Genomic DNA, 18442 nt, shown 5'->3' with positions numbered 1-18442 from the left:
CTGTAAATCCAATAAACTTCATTTCACTTCTCAAATATCACTGTGTGTGTCTCCTATGATATATTTAACTGACATTTTTTACCATAACAACCAACGATTTATACAGGAAAATAATGACTATTAACAAGGTTGCCCAAACTTTTGCATCCCACTGTATGTCATATTTTAAAATAATGCACTTACTTTTCCAGACTCCATGAGAGGCAAACTGTGAGGTGAGCCCCTTTCTACTAATCGAACCCTGCAAAAGAGAACCAATCATATTAAAAACCTCTTATTATGCTGTCTAGGAATGGAATCATCCTTTATTATATTAAGGCTAGCAAGAATACCATTCTGAAAAATGGAATAAAATATCTAGAACCTTCCAATGGAAGAAAACAGTTGAAAGCCTTCTTCTAGTTGACTGCTTGTATTATTAGAACATTAGAACACTAGACGAGAACAGGCCATTCAGCCCAACAAAGCTCACCATTCCTCGCTATTCCTTAGTCTTCAATGAAAAACTTGAGCTAAACTGTATGTAACTTAGCAATTTTCATAAAATACAAAAATTATTTATTTAATACAACCAAAATATTTACTTTTAGAGAAACACTTAAGCATTGCTAAAAGCTAAATGTGCGATATTTGGCAATTTGACTACTGTAATTACAATAATTATTAGTTAAATACAAACACAATACTTTTTGGAGGGGCATTTAAACATTTCATTCTCTAAAATGAACTTTAACAACTAAAATAATAATTCAGAAGCAATATGACTTTCTGATATGAAATGCAAAGCTTTGATCAAATGCAACTGGTAGAACAAAGGGCTTCTTTGTGATAGAACTGACATACACAGAGGAAGATGCAGGAACACTTAAGCTGAATAATAAAAACAAAACACTAAGAGAAAGCAGCTGCTGTGCGGTTGCAGGTTACTCAAACTGCATGAGATGCTTATGAATACTGGATAAGAAACCTCAGCAAGTGAGCTCTAAGAACACAGTTTTCCAACTTATGGAGGTTTTAAGAAAAAATCACAAATCAAGACAATTACACCAGGAGAGGGAGACACAACCTATAAAATGTGTCTGATGTAAATGATGCTCTGAAAAGTGAACAAATTTAAATGCTCGCCAATATAAATCCTGCTGTGTTCCTACTTTCCACAGCTTATAGCCTACTTTGCGCAGCTTTCTATATGGATACTAAAAGAAAATGTAATAAAATATTTAATCAGCTATGAAAGTCTGAAATTTTTCAAGCATCTAATAGATAATTTGCAAACAAAAACATTATAAAAAGATTTTTTTTTTTAAAAATATAAATACCCTCCGTTGGTTTTGTGAAGGCCTGTTGTGCATTTATAGGGTCAATGAGACCAGGGCGAGGACTAAACCAGGAAGGCATGCCTATCCATCCCAAACACACTCAGAAGCTTGGCACGTAAGTAATAAACACTATTGCTGATCAGCAAACATTCCCAAAGCGTTTTTCACTGTGAATTTGCTGGGTGTACTGGTGATTTTTTTCATCAAAATTTTGCTGTATGGCATGATTGGACAAACTTTATTCCCCAGCACCTCATGATGCAGACATCATTGGATAGGGATGTCGCTATCTGATCTGCACTTACCTGCATGTGTACTGTTAGCATACTCTGTCTTACATTTTACAGTGCTGCCTGATCATGCGTTTGTGTAATTAATTATGGCGTATACAAGCATGTATTATATTACTGATTGATACAACAGCCACTGTTGCAACTCGTATGTATTTATTTTAAAAAATAAATTGCAGTATTTTTAATTGAGAGGTACATTAGCTGAACAAATTGAAAATATTATGAAAATACTGAGTTGCTCTGATTGGATTCATTATACATTGTATCCTTGTATCACAGACTCTGTTGTTCTGTGTTAGTAGTATTGTTAGGTGCACTGTAGACACAGAGAGAGAGAGATGAAGGACTTGGAGTATAACTTTATCTCTGAGAGGCACAGTGGCTAGCTGCTTCACAGCTCAAGCCATATTTATAGCCACAAAAATCACTCCAGTACAGTTGGCAAAAGCTTTCCTAGCCATCAGGAACACAAGACATTGTACCATTACAGTCAGAAGGAACAGCCTATCCCAGAATCACAGGTCCTAGCTGGGATTGGGCCAACCCACCAAGCCCACCAAGTGTTCTATGGATTTAAAATAAAGCTAAATTTCTCAGACAGAAAACTATGCAAAGTAAGAAGTAAGCAATTTATCATTTTATAACATCCAAATTGAAGCTAAAAATGTTACTGCAGAAAATAAAGACATGTTCAGAAAGGGTGCGTATTAGTTGTGCAATGTGATGTCAAGTTTATGTACTCTCCTCAATGTGAATGTGATTGCTCAGACAATTAAAGGATGGTAAACTTGATGCAGTGGATGCAGAAATACACATCATAATAGATGGTGACACATAGCAACTCTTCAGTACAATTTTCATAAAGGCACAAACTTTGATTATTTAATAGAAAGTGTAATATGTACACAAAAAATTGCAATGAATTCCATTGTAATCCAAATACAAGCCAGTTACATGCTGATCTTGTTCTATTCTGAAATTGAAAAAAGGCACAAGTTCTGTTATGATGGTGCACAAGGACAGGCAACTGAGGTGCTTGTGGGTGTCGACCTCCTTCAGTGTTTTAAACAACTTTTGGTCAGTTCTACATGAAAGGAGAACAGAATAAATTACAAGTCATAAAACATTTTCAGGAAGACTGACACCTGGCAGCATTAGGTACAAGGTAAGAACAAACTCTAGATTGGATGCCAGTTTATCATAGAGTCATAACATAAACATCGACATTTTATGAGTTTAGGCTGTGCTAAAAATACCTGTGAACCACGGATGCTGAATTTGTGAGGTAACAGCACTATCTGATAAAGATTATCATAGAGCAAATAATGTTGCTTTTAACTAAAAACAGACAATACGGAAACATCTCTCCATTGGACATCACACAGTAAGTGAATGACTTTTAGGTGCTTCAAATACCTACAAGTTTTAGCTGCCTTGGAATTTACATTTCTTCAGTACGTAAGTATTTTGGTGTAAAAAAAAAAAGTTTTCTAACTAGTTGCTATCGAAAAAATTACAGCGGAGCAGTCACTGCCCTCATGTGTTATGAGAGTCAGAGTGTCAACCTTGAAAGAAGAACAGCTAAAAGCAGATTATAGATCTGTATTTTATAATAAATGGTACAGCATTATGTATCTATGAATATGAATTTCCCCTTGGGATTAATAAAGTATCTATCTATCTATCTATCTGGGTAATCAGTGAATGCTGATTATCATGCCCGATGAAGTTTCGCAGCACATAAATCATAGCTTAAATTGACAGTGCTCTTGTAATTAGACATTTATTTCACAAGCAATCAGACAATCTTAATAGTAAAAAAAATACCATGAATATGGTGCCATCAACAAAAAAGACAACCATTAAAATTAACAGATAAAAGAAGACTAATGATTATCTTACTTTTCTTTATTACTAAATGTATTTGCCCATTTTAAAAGGTAAACACCAAACCTATGTAAGTGGCCAATCTGTAACAAAGGCAAAAATTAGAAAGAATGAAGCAGTTATACCACGGGTCAGTTGAGGATAATTATTTCAACAATCTATTAGTTATACAATAAAACTGTACATCTAACTGAAAAAGTGTATGAAGTGCATGACTGAACCTGAAATATTAGAAGCAAATTTTTTTTTTTATTACTATAAAACATGAATTTGCAATTTCATAAATATTTTCTTCAGCACTGCAAAAACAAATTATTAAAAGGCACATCTTAATAGGAGAGACATCCCCACCCACAATTACAGCAGACCAGGGGCCTCATGTATAACGCCATGCGTAGAATTCGCACTATAACATGACGTAAGCACAAAAGCCGAAATGTGCTTACGCACAAAAAAATCCAGATGCAGGAATCTGTGCGTTCGCCCATTTCCGCATTCTCCCGCTACATAAATCCTGGTCAACGTGAAAAGTAACTCTTGTGCAAGCGCGTGATGTCCCGCCCCAAATCTTCCCAGAGTTACGCCTCTTTGAATATGCAAATCAATATAAATAGCCCTTAAGCTCAATGTTCTGTGAAAAGACAATGGAAAAATGGAAGAATTTCAGCGAATACCAAGTGGAGGCAAGGAAAAACGTACTATTTGTTAGTTTACACAGTGGTATAAACAACAAATGGAAGCTGATCACCTGACATAATCGCACAGTGCCCAAAATAAAAAAGAAGTTGTCACATATTAAAGTCGCAGCGAAAAGGCGAGTTGTTGCCCACCGTCTGAGCATCATATGAAAGTTTATTATGGTACAGAGAAAAAAAAGGCAAACAGTAGGAAAAAAAGCACGAAATGTCAACTTCAATCTCGACATTTCCACTTTAATCATGTAGTTTATTTTGTCATTAAAGCAGAACATTATAAACTTCATCTTAAAATCATTTAATTAACCAGTTTCTCAAATCACATCGTAATTAAAGTAGCACGTTAAATGCTTTGTTTTGTATTTGATCTTTTGCTCTGTGAGTGTGAATCACTACATGCTTCCGCTTTCTCTTTCTCCAACAGGACACAGAATCCATTACATTCGTGATAATTACAGCTCTCTGAATAATAAAAATACTGAGATGTATACGTAATACCTTTTTCATGATGATAGGAGTTAAAGCATGTCATTAAACAGGGGAACACGGTGTGTGATTGCGTGTGACCTTCGATGAAATTATTGTAGCAGTACTTTCTCTTTCAAACGTACTAACCTGCAATTACTGTGCTTACCTTTCTTTCTCCACATACCCAATCGCCACACAATCAGCTCGTTAAGTCATCTGTAAGCTTACAACGACGATTCTTGAAAACTTTTAAGGAACATTGAAATATCTTTGTAGTACAAGTTTAATTATTCTATCCATCAATCCTTCCAGTGTCACGTCAGCCCCAGAAAGAATACAGCACAAGGTAGGATCAATCCGTGAACTAGCTAGCGCTGCGGAACCGTGTCCTCACATGTTTAATTATTAACAATATAGATTATTTAAATGAAGATAAAGATTTATCTATATAATATAATCAACATAATTTGCTGCATTTCATCTTAAAAATGATATCGTCATCATATGTAAATATGCGCTTTATAAAGTGGCGCAGGTTGTGCAATATTATAACTGTAGTGCAAGTTTACAGTGAGGTAATTGTACTTATAATTACAAACAGTTCTACAAGGAGCACTTGATGGACTGATTAACTGTTTAAAGTTCTTGGGATGAAACTGTTTCTGAACCACGAGGTCCGTACAGGAAAGGCTTTGAAACGTTTTGCCGTGGCTGAGGCAGCGTGTGCTTGATGCTGTATACCGATAATTCTCTTTCTGATCAGCTGCTTCTGTGATTCCACACTCAGACACAGTGATATAAATACTCCGAGTGGTGCAGTGAGAGTAATATGGAAAAAGATGATCCGCTGTGGCAACCCTTAACGGGAGCAGCTGAAAAAAAGAAAAAAAAGGTGCAGTGAGAGTAACAACGCTAAAGCAGTTATGGTATTTGGAATACTATGGCTATTCCCTGGACCATTATATTGTTACAAGTTAATTACAATCAGATGCATTACATTAATAAACAATATGCAGTTAGTTTCAGTGTATTTATATAGCCGCGGCAAGAATGTGGCTCTAAGAAATAAAGGGTAACCACACAGGAACAGTAGCACTGCTTTGATGCTGGGTGCCGCCAGTCTGCAAAACCGAGCGGAAAACTTGCGTACGACAGGGTATGGGGTACCATGGAAAAGTGCGTGGCTTTACGCCAAGTGAAGGTTTTATACATCGCGATTTGAACGTGGAAACGTTCTTATGCAACATTTCTGTGCATGTACACCATTTATGCATGAGGCCCCAGGTGAGCAGAGAGCAAAGTAGGCTTTGTGCCTGCAAAGCAGTGGGTCCAGATGGAGTATCGCCACAATTGCTGAAGGCCTGTGTGCTGGAGCTGGGAAGTCCTCTACAGTGCATCTTCAACATGAGCCTGGAACAGGCGAGTTCTGAGGCTTTGGAAAACATCTTGCATCACCCCAGTCCCAAAGGTATCACATCCTAGTGAGCTGAATGACTTCTGGCTTGTCGCTCTGATGTCACATGTGATGAAGACCATGGAGCAGCTGTTGCTTCACCAGCTGAGGCCACAGGTCCACCACGCTTTTGACCCTCTGCAGTTCGCATACCAGGAGAAGGTGGGAGCGGAGAATGCCATCATCTATATGCTACACCGATCCCTCTCTCACTTGGACTGAGGCAAAGGTAAGAAGAATTATCTTCTCTAGCGCCTTAAACACCATCCAACCTCTGCTCCTTATGGACAAGCTGACAGAGATTGTAGTAGATTCATACCTGGTGGCATGGATCATGGACTATCTTACAGACAGACCTCAGTATGTGCGTCTCGGGAACTGCAGGTCTGACATTGTGGTCAGCAACACAGGAGCGCCGCACGGGACTGTACTTTCTCCGGTCCTGTTCAGCCTATATACAGCAGACTTCCAATACAATTCGAGGTCCTGCCACATGCAAAAGTTCACTGACGACACTGCTATTGTGGGCTGCATCAGGAGTGGGCAGGAGGAGGAGTATAGGAACCTAATCAAGGACTTTGTTAAATGGTGCAACTCAAACCACTTACACCTGAACACCAGCAAAACCAAGGAGCTGGTGGTGGATTTTAGGAGATCCAGGCCCCTCATGGACCCTGTGATTATCAGAGGCGACTGTGTGCAGAGAGTACAGACCTATAAATACCTGGGAGTGCAGCTGGATGATAAATTGGACTGGACTGCAAATACTGATGCTCTGTGCAAGAGAGGACAGAGCTGACTATACTTCCTTAGAAGATTGGTGTCCTTCAACATCTGCAATAAGATGCTGCAGATGTTCTATCAGATAGAAGAGGGCACTCGCCACAACCATGTGGTGGTGTCCTGGGGAGGCAGCATAAAGAAGAAGGACGCCTCACACCTGGACAAACTGGTGAGGAAGGCAGGCTCTGTTGTAGGCATGGAGCTAGACAGTTTGACATCCGTGGCAGAGCGACGGGCGCTGAGCAGGCTCCTGTCAATCATGGAGAATCCACTGCATCCACTGAACAGTGTCATCTCCAGGCAGAGGAGCAGCTTCAGCGATAGACTGCTGTCACTGTCCTGCTCCACTGACAGACTGAGGAGAACGTTCCTCCCCCATACTATGCGACTCTTCAATTCCACCCGGCGGGGTAAACGTTAACATTATGCAAAGTTATTGTCTGTTTTACCAGTATTTTTATCACTCTTTAATTTAATATTGTTTTTTTATCAGTATGCTGCTGCTGGAGTATGTGAATTTCCCCTTGGCATTAATAAAGTATCTATCTATTTCATCTATTTATCTTAGTAAAGAATGAGCCTTCAGTACTTCCTTTCTGTGTTCAGTAAGCTTTACATGAAATCTTTTAAAAACTTCCTTTTTTATTTTAATTTTTTTATTTTTTATTTATAAATTATAAATACAAGGAAGAAGGCTATAGTGCACTTAAAAGCAGAAATGTACTTTTACCAAACAGACCAAAGCTATAGCACATTTAAAAAAACTGGGAAAATGTTAATCAACTGCATATTAAAAATAAATAAAAAGGAAGACTGTTAATGACCTCTACATAAAGACCTAAAGATGTCTGTAGCCCAACAGCATTAGCAGTAGTTTCTATCACTGTTGTTTAAAAGGAAATGTGGTGATCCATGGGTATAGTTTAATATTAATCCGTCATAGTCTACTTCTAAACCTTCAACATATTCCATTTTCTTAAACTGCTCACCACACTGATTTCTCTTTACAACACAAATATCACTTCTGTTGTCGCAGCTTTTAACACTAGAATTACCAGAGCCCATGAAAAAACTTGTAAATCCGTCCCACCTTAATTCACTTCTTAAATCCCTTCACACCTCTCCGCCAGCGTCCTTTGTCCTCTAAATATGCTGATAAAGAGAATCTGCAAGCAGCCGGCTATTCCATCCCCCCACCAATTTAGAACTTGCACGAACTTCACCCAGCTCATGCCTTGATTGATTATCTGGGAGTGAAGTGGAGTTTTACAGTGGAAATAATAAATCGTTATTTGGAACACATGCATTTCATGTCTGTTCCGTTTCTACAGTAATCTGTGTAAACACATTGTTAAATCAGAAACGTTTTTTATATTGTAGTAGTAGATGACAAAATGTAGGAATAAACTATATAATGTATGAAGCCTGTAGTCCAAATATCAAAGAAACACTTTCACAAAAGATACAAATATAACACAACAAATGCACTTTTATTCAAAAATATAACATGCAATATTGACACCCGTTGATTATGACCTCCTCCGTGTTGCAATAGAATCAGCTGCTGACTGGAAATCAAAAGGTTGCGAGTTCGATCCTGCACCACTCCGTTTTGAGAAGTAAACTGCTCTTATTCTTACTATTTTAGAATAAAAACACACATTTGATTTCAGTCTGTAACAGCCAGTGTAATTTATGATACTTGTAAAGGTTAGCTTAGTTTTTTTTTATTATTATTAGTCAGGTTTATTATCTCAGCCGCATTCACGAGCCCAAACACACCCCAGCCCCGCATCTGACACTGCTGTTTTCACATAGACGTGCTATAACCGAGGTAAACTCAGCTCCCTTTTCATGTCGGAGCAAGAATGCACATACCATTGCTTGCATAGTGAAGTGTCAGCAGGCACTTTTCGTGGCATTACACACATTTTTGAGCATGCCCTCCGCACACTACTTGTGACTTTAGGAAGTAACTAAATAAATAAAGGTAAATTGCGTCATAAAATGATTTCTTCAAAACATCACATATATTTGTCTCTTTTTTAAAAATGTGCGTTGATCACTGCCAGCATGTTGTAGCACACAGCATCTGGACACCTGCATGTTCTTCTGCGTACTGAATAAGAGACAAATATACAGTGCATCCTGTGCATACTGTGCAATATTATTTGAAAACGAACAGCATCAGATCGGGTGTGAATTTATGCTGCCACTGTTGGAGTCAGATCAGAAGGGAGCGAGGGAGAGCGTGAACATGACTGAGAGAATCAGACTGAAAAAAAGCAAACATTTAGAAATACCATACTTTTACAACTGATCTGACACTGTTCGTTTTCAAATAATATTGCATTAGTGCAATGATGTTTTATGATTGGTACTATTCAGGTCATAAAATGATTTCTTCAAAATGTCACATGTATTTGTCTCCTTCTTTTTATTCCGCTGCTGCACTGACATCGTGCACCAGAAGGCGTGAGCTTATTCAGTGCGGCAGGAGCACGCAGGTGGCCGGTTGCTTGTACTATCACAAGCTTTTTTTAAAATGTGCGTTGATCGCCGCCAGCATGTTGGATGTAGCACACAGCAACTGGCCACCTGCATGTTCTTGCGCGCACTGAATAAGCTCCTGATCTGACTCTAAGTAATAGCGCCAGCATAAATTCAAACCTGATCTGACGCTATTCGTTTTCAAATAATATTGCATTAGTGCGAAGATGTTTTCACATATATTGTCTCTTTCTTTAAGGTGTGTAACAGAAACCACAGCATAGAGAGAAGTGTGTACAACGCTTCTTACAGGAAAAGGCGATAGAAAAAGAAAAGATGATGCAGCATCAACAAGCTTCAGTTCTTTATTTACCTTTATTTATTTACTCACTTCCTACAGCGTAAAGGCACAAGTAAAATGCAGAGCTTCCCATATGCATATACAAAGTACAGCGATGGCAAAAGTGCGATGTGCATTCTTGCTCTGACGTAGAAGGGAGCTGAGTTTACCTCTGTTATAGTGCATCTATGTGAAAACAGCAGTGTCAAATGCGGGGGCGGGGTGTGTTTGGGTTCGTGAACGTGGCCGAGATAATAAAACTGACTAATAAAAAAAAAAAGAAAAGCTAACCTTTACAAGTATCATAAATTACACCGGCTGTTACAGACTGAAATCAAATACATGTTTTTATTCTGAAATAGTAAGAATAAGGGCATTTTACTTCTCAAAACAGAGTGGTGCAGGATCGAACTCGCGACCTTCTGATTCCCAGTCGGCAGCTGATTCTATTGCGCCATTGAGGAAGTCATAATAAATGAGTGTCAATGTCGCATGTTAACGCGTTTTTTTTTCTGCAGTTATATTTTTGAATAAAAGCGCAATTGTTGTGTTACATTTGTAACTTTTGTGAAAGTGTTTCTTTGATATTTGGACTTTTTCTGCTACTAGAATATAAAAAATGTTTCTGTTTTAACAATGTGTTTACACAGATTACTGTGGAAATGGAACAGACATAAAATGTGTGTGTTCCAAATAACGATCTGTCTAAAACTCCACTTCAATCCCAGATAACAATCAAGACACAAACAGCACTACATTTTAATGACTAAAGGGAAATATATACAAACTAACTGATCTCTGCCAAAAGAGGAGGATTGGACGTTAGGCTAGTAACCCATCCCTGTAAAACCTACAACTGTTACGGAAACAGCAGGAAGAATCCCAAGTATTTCTGGTGAACCAGGTGGGAGTTCAGTTTTGAGTCACATCACAATGTGGGAAAAAACCAGCATCAGTGTCCGGTACGTGCAGTCAAAGGCGATTTTCTCAGCCAGGAACATTACAAGAATTGGGACAACATGCAAACATTATATCAGGCTAGACGATTCACTCACCTTCTACGGTTTTCGATGATTACAAGCTGGACATCCTTGGCGTAAGTGAGGTCAGCTGGACGAAGAGTGGATGAATCAACAGCAATGGCAAGACCATCCTGCTTGTAGGCCATGTAGATGAACATGGAGTTGGCCTCGTTCTGGGTTAATGAGCGACGAAGGCACTTATTGGAAGGGAAGTGGTCAGTGATTGAATAATCACAGCCCATTTTGCCCATGGCCAAGTGATCATTTTACAAGTGTATGCGCAAACGAGACAGTGAAGGACAAATTTTATGTGCAGCTCCAAGACATCTTTAACAGCATTCCAAATCATGATCCAGAGGTCCTGAGCGAGGACCTCAATGCCAAACTGAATGGCGACTAACGACGACTGGAAAAAGTAATTGAAGCCCACACATTTTCACCTCAGCTCTGCGACAATGGTGAGCGACTAGCATCCTTCTGAAAATACAACAGACTGTGTGTCACGAACACATACTTCCAATATCGGCAAATTCACAAGAAGACCTGGCAATCACTGAACAAGCGCACCTTCAATGAGAGAGATTTCATTTGCGTCAGTCGAAAGTGGAGATCGTCACCACACAATGTAAGGGCCTACAGATTGGCGGAAGTTGGATTGGATCATTACTTAGACAGGGCAGATATCAAACTTAAGCTCCAAAACCAAAGGCAGCCCAAAACAAAAAGATTGTCACTGATGGTCTCTGCTTTGGAATTACACAACCACTTTGGCCCTCTTGAGGATGTGGCAGATATAGAAGGCCTCTAGAACTTTCTCAGAGATACCATCATGCAGTGTGCCCAAAAAATCATTGGGAGGTACAGAGTAAAATGGCAGGAACAGTGGATCCAAGACAAATTGTGAAAGCTGATTGATGAAAGGAAAGTCACAAAGCTAAAATGGGAAGAGGCCAAAGACATGTATGAAATTCAAGAAATGAGTCAAAGATACATAGAGCTCGACTAGCTGGTGAAGAAAAGATGCCAGAAGGAGAAGAAGAAATGGCTGGATCGGGTAGGCACTGAAACACAAGAAGCACCTGACCAAAACGACTCTACTGTATTGTCAATGAACTGACCAGAATGAGGAACAGTTCCAGTGTGCCGATCAAGGACAAAAACAGGAAGTTTTTAGTCGCCCAAGAAGAGAAGAACAAAAGGTGGATCGAAAACTTTCAGGAATTCCTCAACTAGCCAGACCCGACCACCACATACAACACCGATGAAGAGAACAGTCAACAAAACCTCCAGGTGAACACTGGCAAGATAACCAATGAAGAAGTAAAGATTATGATAAGAAACCTCAAAAACAACAAGGCAGCTGGCTTGGACAAAATACCTGCAGAGATCCTAAAATACAGCTGCCAAGCCATGCTTCAAGAATTGACATTACTGTTTAACAAGTGCTGGCAAAGTGGTGCAGTTCCAGTGGATTGGCAAAGAGGTGTCATTTTCAAGATCCCCAAAAAAGGAAACATCTCTGAATTCACCAACTGGTGGGGCATTACTCTTCTCCCAGTGCCTGGAAAGGCGTTCTGTGCAGTCCTCCTTCAACGGCTGTGAAACACCCTCAACCAATGCCTAAGAGTCGAACAAGCCAGCTTCCGCAGCGTAAAGGTCCTGCAACAAGCAAATCCACCTTATGAAACATCATAAAACAGTGCATCGAGTATTAGCACCCGCTGGCCATCAACTTCATTGACTTCAAGAAAGCAGTTGATAGTGTCCACTAAGAGTCCGTTTGGCAGATCCTGCACAGTCATACCAGCAGTCTTTGTTACCATCTTCAAGGACCTGTATCTATGATTAAACTGTTGTGTCAAGACCGCAAATGGCAACATGGACTTCTTCAGAATCATAGCCAGGGTCTGTAAAGGCTGCTTCATTTCCCTGCTTTTATCCCTTGTGGTCCTCGACCCCGTCATCCGACAAGCTGGAACGCACTGGGGAAGGCATCCAATGGTCTGACCAGGATCGTCATGGCGACCAGGACTTCGCCAACGACATTGCTCTACTTGAAGAAGACAAGCCGAAATTGCAAAATGCAGTGGAGAGGAAGCAATCTCTGAACAGCGGGTCACCCCAAAAAGAATCAAGCTGGGCCCAAGGACTGTGAAAGTAAGAGTGCCACATGATGTGCCCTGCTACTGCCAGAATGTTTGTGTTTATCAAATAACATAGTGGAAAAAAACCACATTCCAAGCATGTTTTTGATTAAACACCTACTTCTCTTACCTTTACTTATGAATGCCAAACATACACTTCTATCCTTCCACATTCACCTTTATGTTTAACTAGCAAAATACCCGCGCTTCACAGCGGCGAAGTGCTGCCTTAAAATTTTTATTAAGAAGAAAAGTAAACCTTTTTAAACTGAGGGAAAATATGCCAATAATTATTTGTTAAGGATCTCTTTGTATGCCATGTTGTCAGTTCGGCCCTCCGGTTGTAATATGACCAAGCTGTGCGCTGAGCTTACTCTTAAGGATGCAATGTATAGTTGTCCATGTGAACAGTAATCTTGTTTCAAATCTCACAGCTTGGATTGCTGCTGTCATAATCGGTTTGAGTTTCATGGTTTGTTCCAATTACGACAGCATTTGCAGGACTTGTGTTGAAGTGACATTCGGCATCTGTCAAGCATTGTAAGTATACAACCAGCTTCATCGATAACTTCACATCCAGCTTTTGAGAGTTTAAACATTCATAAACATCAAAGTGTCCACTACTGAAATCGTCACCTGTGAATCTAAGATATTTAAGAGGCATTGGAGGTTGTCCAAAGGTGAAAAATATTTGGCCATTTCAGTACATTTGAAAGCGACAACCAAACAATTCAGCGGCAGCCATCAACTCATATGCAGAACCATAGGCGAAGGGTTTAAGCATTTCACACTTATAGTGCTCCTGTGTGGTATAATTATCTCCTGTACCGTCATCAGTCCACACCTTAAACCTGTCCCAGTCATTCAATACATAAGACACAATGTTCCTCTGGATATCAAGAGTGAGCCTGATATGGCCGTGCAATATGTAACAAAGAGAATGGAAAAGGTAGGTGCCATCTCCGGGCATGGAAACCACTCGGTAAGTGACAGTTCTTTGATCGATGGTGATCACCTCGATAGACATGTTAATGGGGGTACTGTTGGAACGATGAAGGAAATGGGTACCTGAACAATGTAAACTAAGTCTAAAATACCTATACAATAACTATGATCGTAATAAATGAACAATAAAACAGTGGAGAAGCCGTGGATTAAATAAAAAGGCTGCAGTTATCAGCAGGGAGATGTGAATACCGTGACGAAGCAAGGAAGGGAATAAAGAGACTGTAGTGACGGACGGCCTTATATAGGCAGGCAGCAAACAATGTGGGAGGCGTGGGGATGGGGGACCCAACACCGCCTCACATGGCGACAGAGCTGCAGGCTATGGATGTATATATGTATGTAAGTAGGATTCAGTTAGCGTTGGGAACCCGTGTACCAAATTTCTTGAAGATGGGCCCATCGGTAACAAAGACCATTGGAAAGTTCAATATGGAGGCTGACAGTGGCGTCATACCACTGAAATAAGTATGTACATCGGTTTCGGTTAGCGCAGGGAAGCCGCCTACCAAATTTCGTGAAGATGGGGCCATGAATAAGAAAGTTTAACATGGCGGACATTGTCGACCATTATGACCGTTACGCGTAGAATTTCTAAATGAAACCTGCTCCTAGATGTGATGGTTATGCTTGGCAAGACAGTGCCTCACAAAACAGAGGTGGTGCATAGTAGATCTTGTTGCAATTTGGACTATATCGGAAGGACATATTAACTTATTAAATCACTCTGAATATGGACACTAACAGTTAATATCATGCTGCATTGCTAGCCTTCAGTTTGTTCCTTTGTCCGCACCTGATATCATCATATAAGTCAAAACAAAAACACTGGTGGATAACAGATATTTTATTTACTGCTATATTAAAAGATAAGGGTTATTTTTTATTGTACTGTTCTTCTGTAATGTATTATGGAATGGATATTTTATGTGTCATTTTTGTTATCTTAATGTTTACTTTTGCTTGTGCTTTCTAAGCACGAGCATGAATAAAATGTCTGATATTAATGTGATATATGCCAGATAAAACCATATCTAATCTAGATAAACATGCAACCAGGAATGTAAGGAGAGAAACAAATGTGAAAGCAACAAAACGCAAAATATAAATCTGCCAGACTCCGGAATCATCTTCAAAAAACTATATACTATAACAGTAGTTGCCATGTACCAGGACAACAAAATGATACGTCAATAGCAGCACTACATTCTCTCCTGCTAACCATTTTCTAAAATATTCTCTAACTTTTAAAAGCGTTTCAAAGTTAGTCTTCCTTTCTGCACAGGTATCTAAACAAAATATCACAAGACAATTTACAGTTCTCATTCAATATTATCACTTGGTGTTCTGCAGTCAGTACATTGAAAGTTGACTCAGTTTTACAAGCAGTTATGCATTAAAAAGCAAAACACAACAATGACTGTACCAATCTAATGCAACCCTGGTATTTGGTGCATTAATTATTAGATTGGTCTAGTCATCATTATAATAACATGGCAACGCAGGCATACCTTCAACCTGTAACTTTTAAAAGACATATTTTATGACCAAAACACATGTGAATGTAGGCACTGAAGCTTCTTTAGAAGTTCTTCACATTTGAATGTGTTTAACACATAGACATGCATACTCCAAATAAAACAAAGAATATTGCAGCAATCAAATCCTACTATCCAGTGTTCATATATTTTTATTACTGTCAAAAACTTTGAAACAGCTGGTGATCCTACCTATCATGTCTCAGAGCCCTCATATCAACATACACAGTAGTTGGATCAGGTCCTGAAGTCCCCTGTAACAAACAATATTGATGTTAAGCGTCATCATATAATAAGTTGCTTGCACAGAATATGTAACATACACAAAAGGCTAATGCACAGTGAAGTTATATAAGAAATGCATGAATCAATTTATTCTAGCAGCATGACCAGTTCTACAAAACACAAGGATTTTGTAGAATCTCCAACATTCACACATAAGAGAGAATTAAATGTCTAATAAAAAAATCTAGAGAAACATCCTAACACAGCACTGTAACAATGCTGAACAAAGTATGTCACTAACAATGAGTTAAAAACAAAATTTTAAAAATTAGCGTGGGGGGAGGGGCGCACTATAAGCTACTTGTTTGGCAATTGGCTAAACATGCAAATTAAAAAGCACAAATTAGTTATGTGAACATCAAAAGCATCTCTAAAGGGTGACAAGTCATTATCAGGGAAAGGAGAAAGTGGGAAAGAAGGAAGTGAGGACAGGCAATAAATAACACCTTGGTCATTTACAGTGCCCACAAGAAAAGTTTGCTGAGAAAAGATGAAAGCTCTAAGGCGGAGTCCAGTGTTCTGTTTTGGAATTCTTTATTTTACCTTGCATATCTACAGCTGGCCATGAGAAGGAAAATCAGTGAAGTAACCAACCGGGCAAAATGGCTCACTGTTTCTATAACCAACTTTAATAGCACTTTTGGAGACTGGGCAAGCGGAAGATCTGAAATATCCATCCTGATATTAGACTTTCAAGTGTAGTCAAGAAATACGGTATCTCAAACAACACTCCTGGGTTCTTAACTTCATCTAAATGTACAAAGGGAGATCATGATGTGTTTTATATCTAAATACATTGTTTAAACTGACCACTTCATCCTCCTTAGGTCCTATTGGGAGGGGTAAAGCCACGTAAAGCAAAATGGAATATAAAATTCATTTTTTTTTCTTCTTAATGCTTCAGTATTTCCATTTCTAGTATAGTAATGTTTTTGGGTAGAATTCCAAAAAGAAAAAGGAAGCTTGACAATAAGTGACTCTAACAGAGTCAAGGCAAACTACAGAGTAGCATAAACTAACAAGCTTCAGTTCATTGAGCACCACTGCCAGAAAACAACAAACAAAAGGACAAGAGTTGCACATGCAGGTCAGGCTCTGCGTAACAATCAGGCTAACAAAAAGAAAACAACCAACTATACAACCGTGTGATTTTAAACCTGGGAGTTAGTAGTGTTTGACAAAAAAAAAAAAAAACACCCACCCCATCAAACACAAGCACATGAACATTTCTACTTCTAACCTACTGCAACTTGCAATATGATTTTAGCCTTTTTCACTACAGCAGTGTAACAGACTAGAACTGGTTGGAGATTTGAGTATTAAACAAAAAATGATCCAAAGTGATGACACCTCTCCCAAATTAGTAATAGGATGATCCAAATTGACTGTAGCGTTCCTAGATGTTGCTATCATGAAAAATGCGAAAGTTGAAATCTATTTAGCAAGATGGCACAACTCTTGACAGAATGTATTTAAATTAATGCTGGGAAAATATCTCTATATTAGAAAAAGCTGACTGCATATAATAAATACATACTGTATGAAATGCCTATTGAAACTGTAGGAGATCTTTTTATAATGATCATATTTTGGATTACTGATCTGAAACCAAGTCAATGAAATATAATTTTTGTATCTACACATGCTAATAACAATCTACAGATTCTAAACAATTAAAAAATTAAAAATCAGAAATTACAACAGTGGGATGAGTAAGTGAAAACACAACATCAAATCAATGTTGGCTCTAGTATAATTGCTTGCTGGTTATCAGTAGTCTTCTGCTGCTGTGACTCTCTTTGCATCAGAATTAAAAAAAAACATCTCAGGGTCTCATTTGCTATGTTGTCACTTTCAGGGTACTGGCAACTAGGAAAATAACAAACACTAATGGATTAAGGTCAGAGATTGGCAGATGTATATAAAATGAGTTGAAAGACCTTAAATATCCTTTACAATAGAGTGGTGAAATGTATTAGGGGTCCAAGGTGGTGCAGGATTTTAGTACAAAAACTGTTTGGTGGGTGTGGGTCTGTACTTCTGTGAAGCCATGCGGCTCTGAGGTCTTCAGTGGGAAACAAGATGATTGCTTGTTAATGTACAGATATGATCGGCTCAGTTGCTGATCACTGACACTCCACATGTCATTAAGCAAAGCATCTGCACCCACAGAGCATAAGAGAAGTCAGTTAGAGAGAGAGAAAATGAACAAAAACTGAAAGTAAGATAGAAAAGGAGTGAAGGTAGAATCAAGGATGAGAGAGAAAAAATGTCAGGATTGAGAATTAACTAAGTACAGAAGAAAGAAGGCAAGGCTTTCAGGGAAGATACCCCACATGGAGCAAGAGGAACGGTGCCTTGGGGGCAGGGTTGCTCCTGCTGAGCATCACAGAGAAGCAGGATTGGCTGATTGCTCCAGTGAATTATTCCATAAATGCTGAAGGTTGGTGGTGGGGAAATGGAGCAGGGCTTGGAAGTTCCCATGTAGGCTGAAAAATGGATGCAGTAGGGGGTTTGGGTTGGAGGAGCAAACGTGGTTCAGCTACTTGCTGGCATCTCTGTTGGCCAAGTAGACCCGATGAGTAAGGTTCAAAAGACATATGCATCTGGGCTCTATATCCAGAGGAAGCAAAAAAAAAAAAGGTGGTTAATCTGGACTGTGTTTTAATACTTAAATTTAACGGCTTGATTTACTTTGGAATTTTAACCTCTACAATAAG

General features: G+C 39.0%; 1 protein-coding gene across 11 annotated transcripts in view; it reads right to left on the bottom strand.

Moving 5' to 3' along the window:
- Positions 1 to 18442, bottom strand: part of dip2ca (disco-interacting protein 2 homolog Ca) — a 537137-nt gene that overhangs the window by 21162 nt on the left and 497533 nt on the right. For all 11 annotated transcript variants that reach the window (XM_039753583.1, XM_039753587.1, XM_039753586.1 and 8 more), the window contains 2 exons: positions 15630 to 15691; positions 184 to 241 (listed from right to left, as the gene is read on the bottom strand). In XM_039753583.1, the coding sequence (XP_039609517.1) occupies positions 184 to 241; positions 15630 to 15691 (120 nt within the window). The remainder of the gene's footprint in view (positions 1 to 183; positions 242 to 15629; positions 15692 to 18442) is intronic.

This window comes from Polypterus senegalus, chromosome 5 (genome assembly GCF_016835505.1).
Source record: "Polypterus senegalus isolate Bchr_013 chromosome 5, ASM1683550v1, whole genome shotgun sequence".
In the NCBI taxonomy this organism is placed as follows: Eukaryota; Metazoa; Chordata; class Cladistia; order Polypteriformes; family Polypteridae; genus Polypterus; species Polypterus senegalus.
This window is presented reverse-complemented; position numbering and strand designations above follow the sequence as displayed.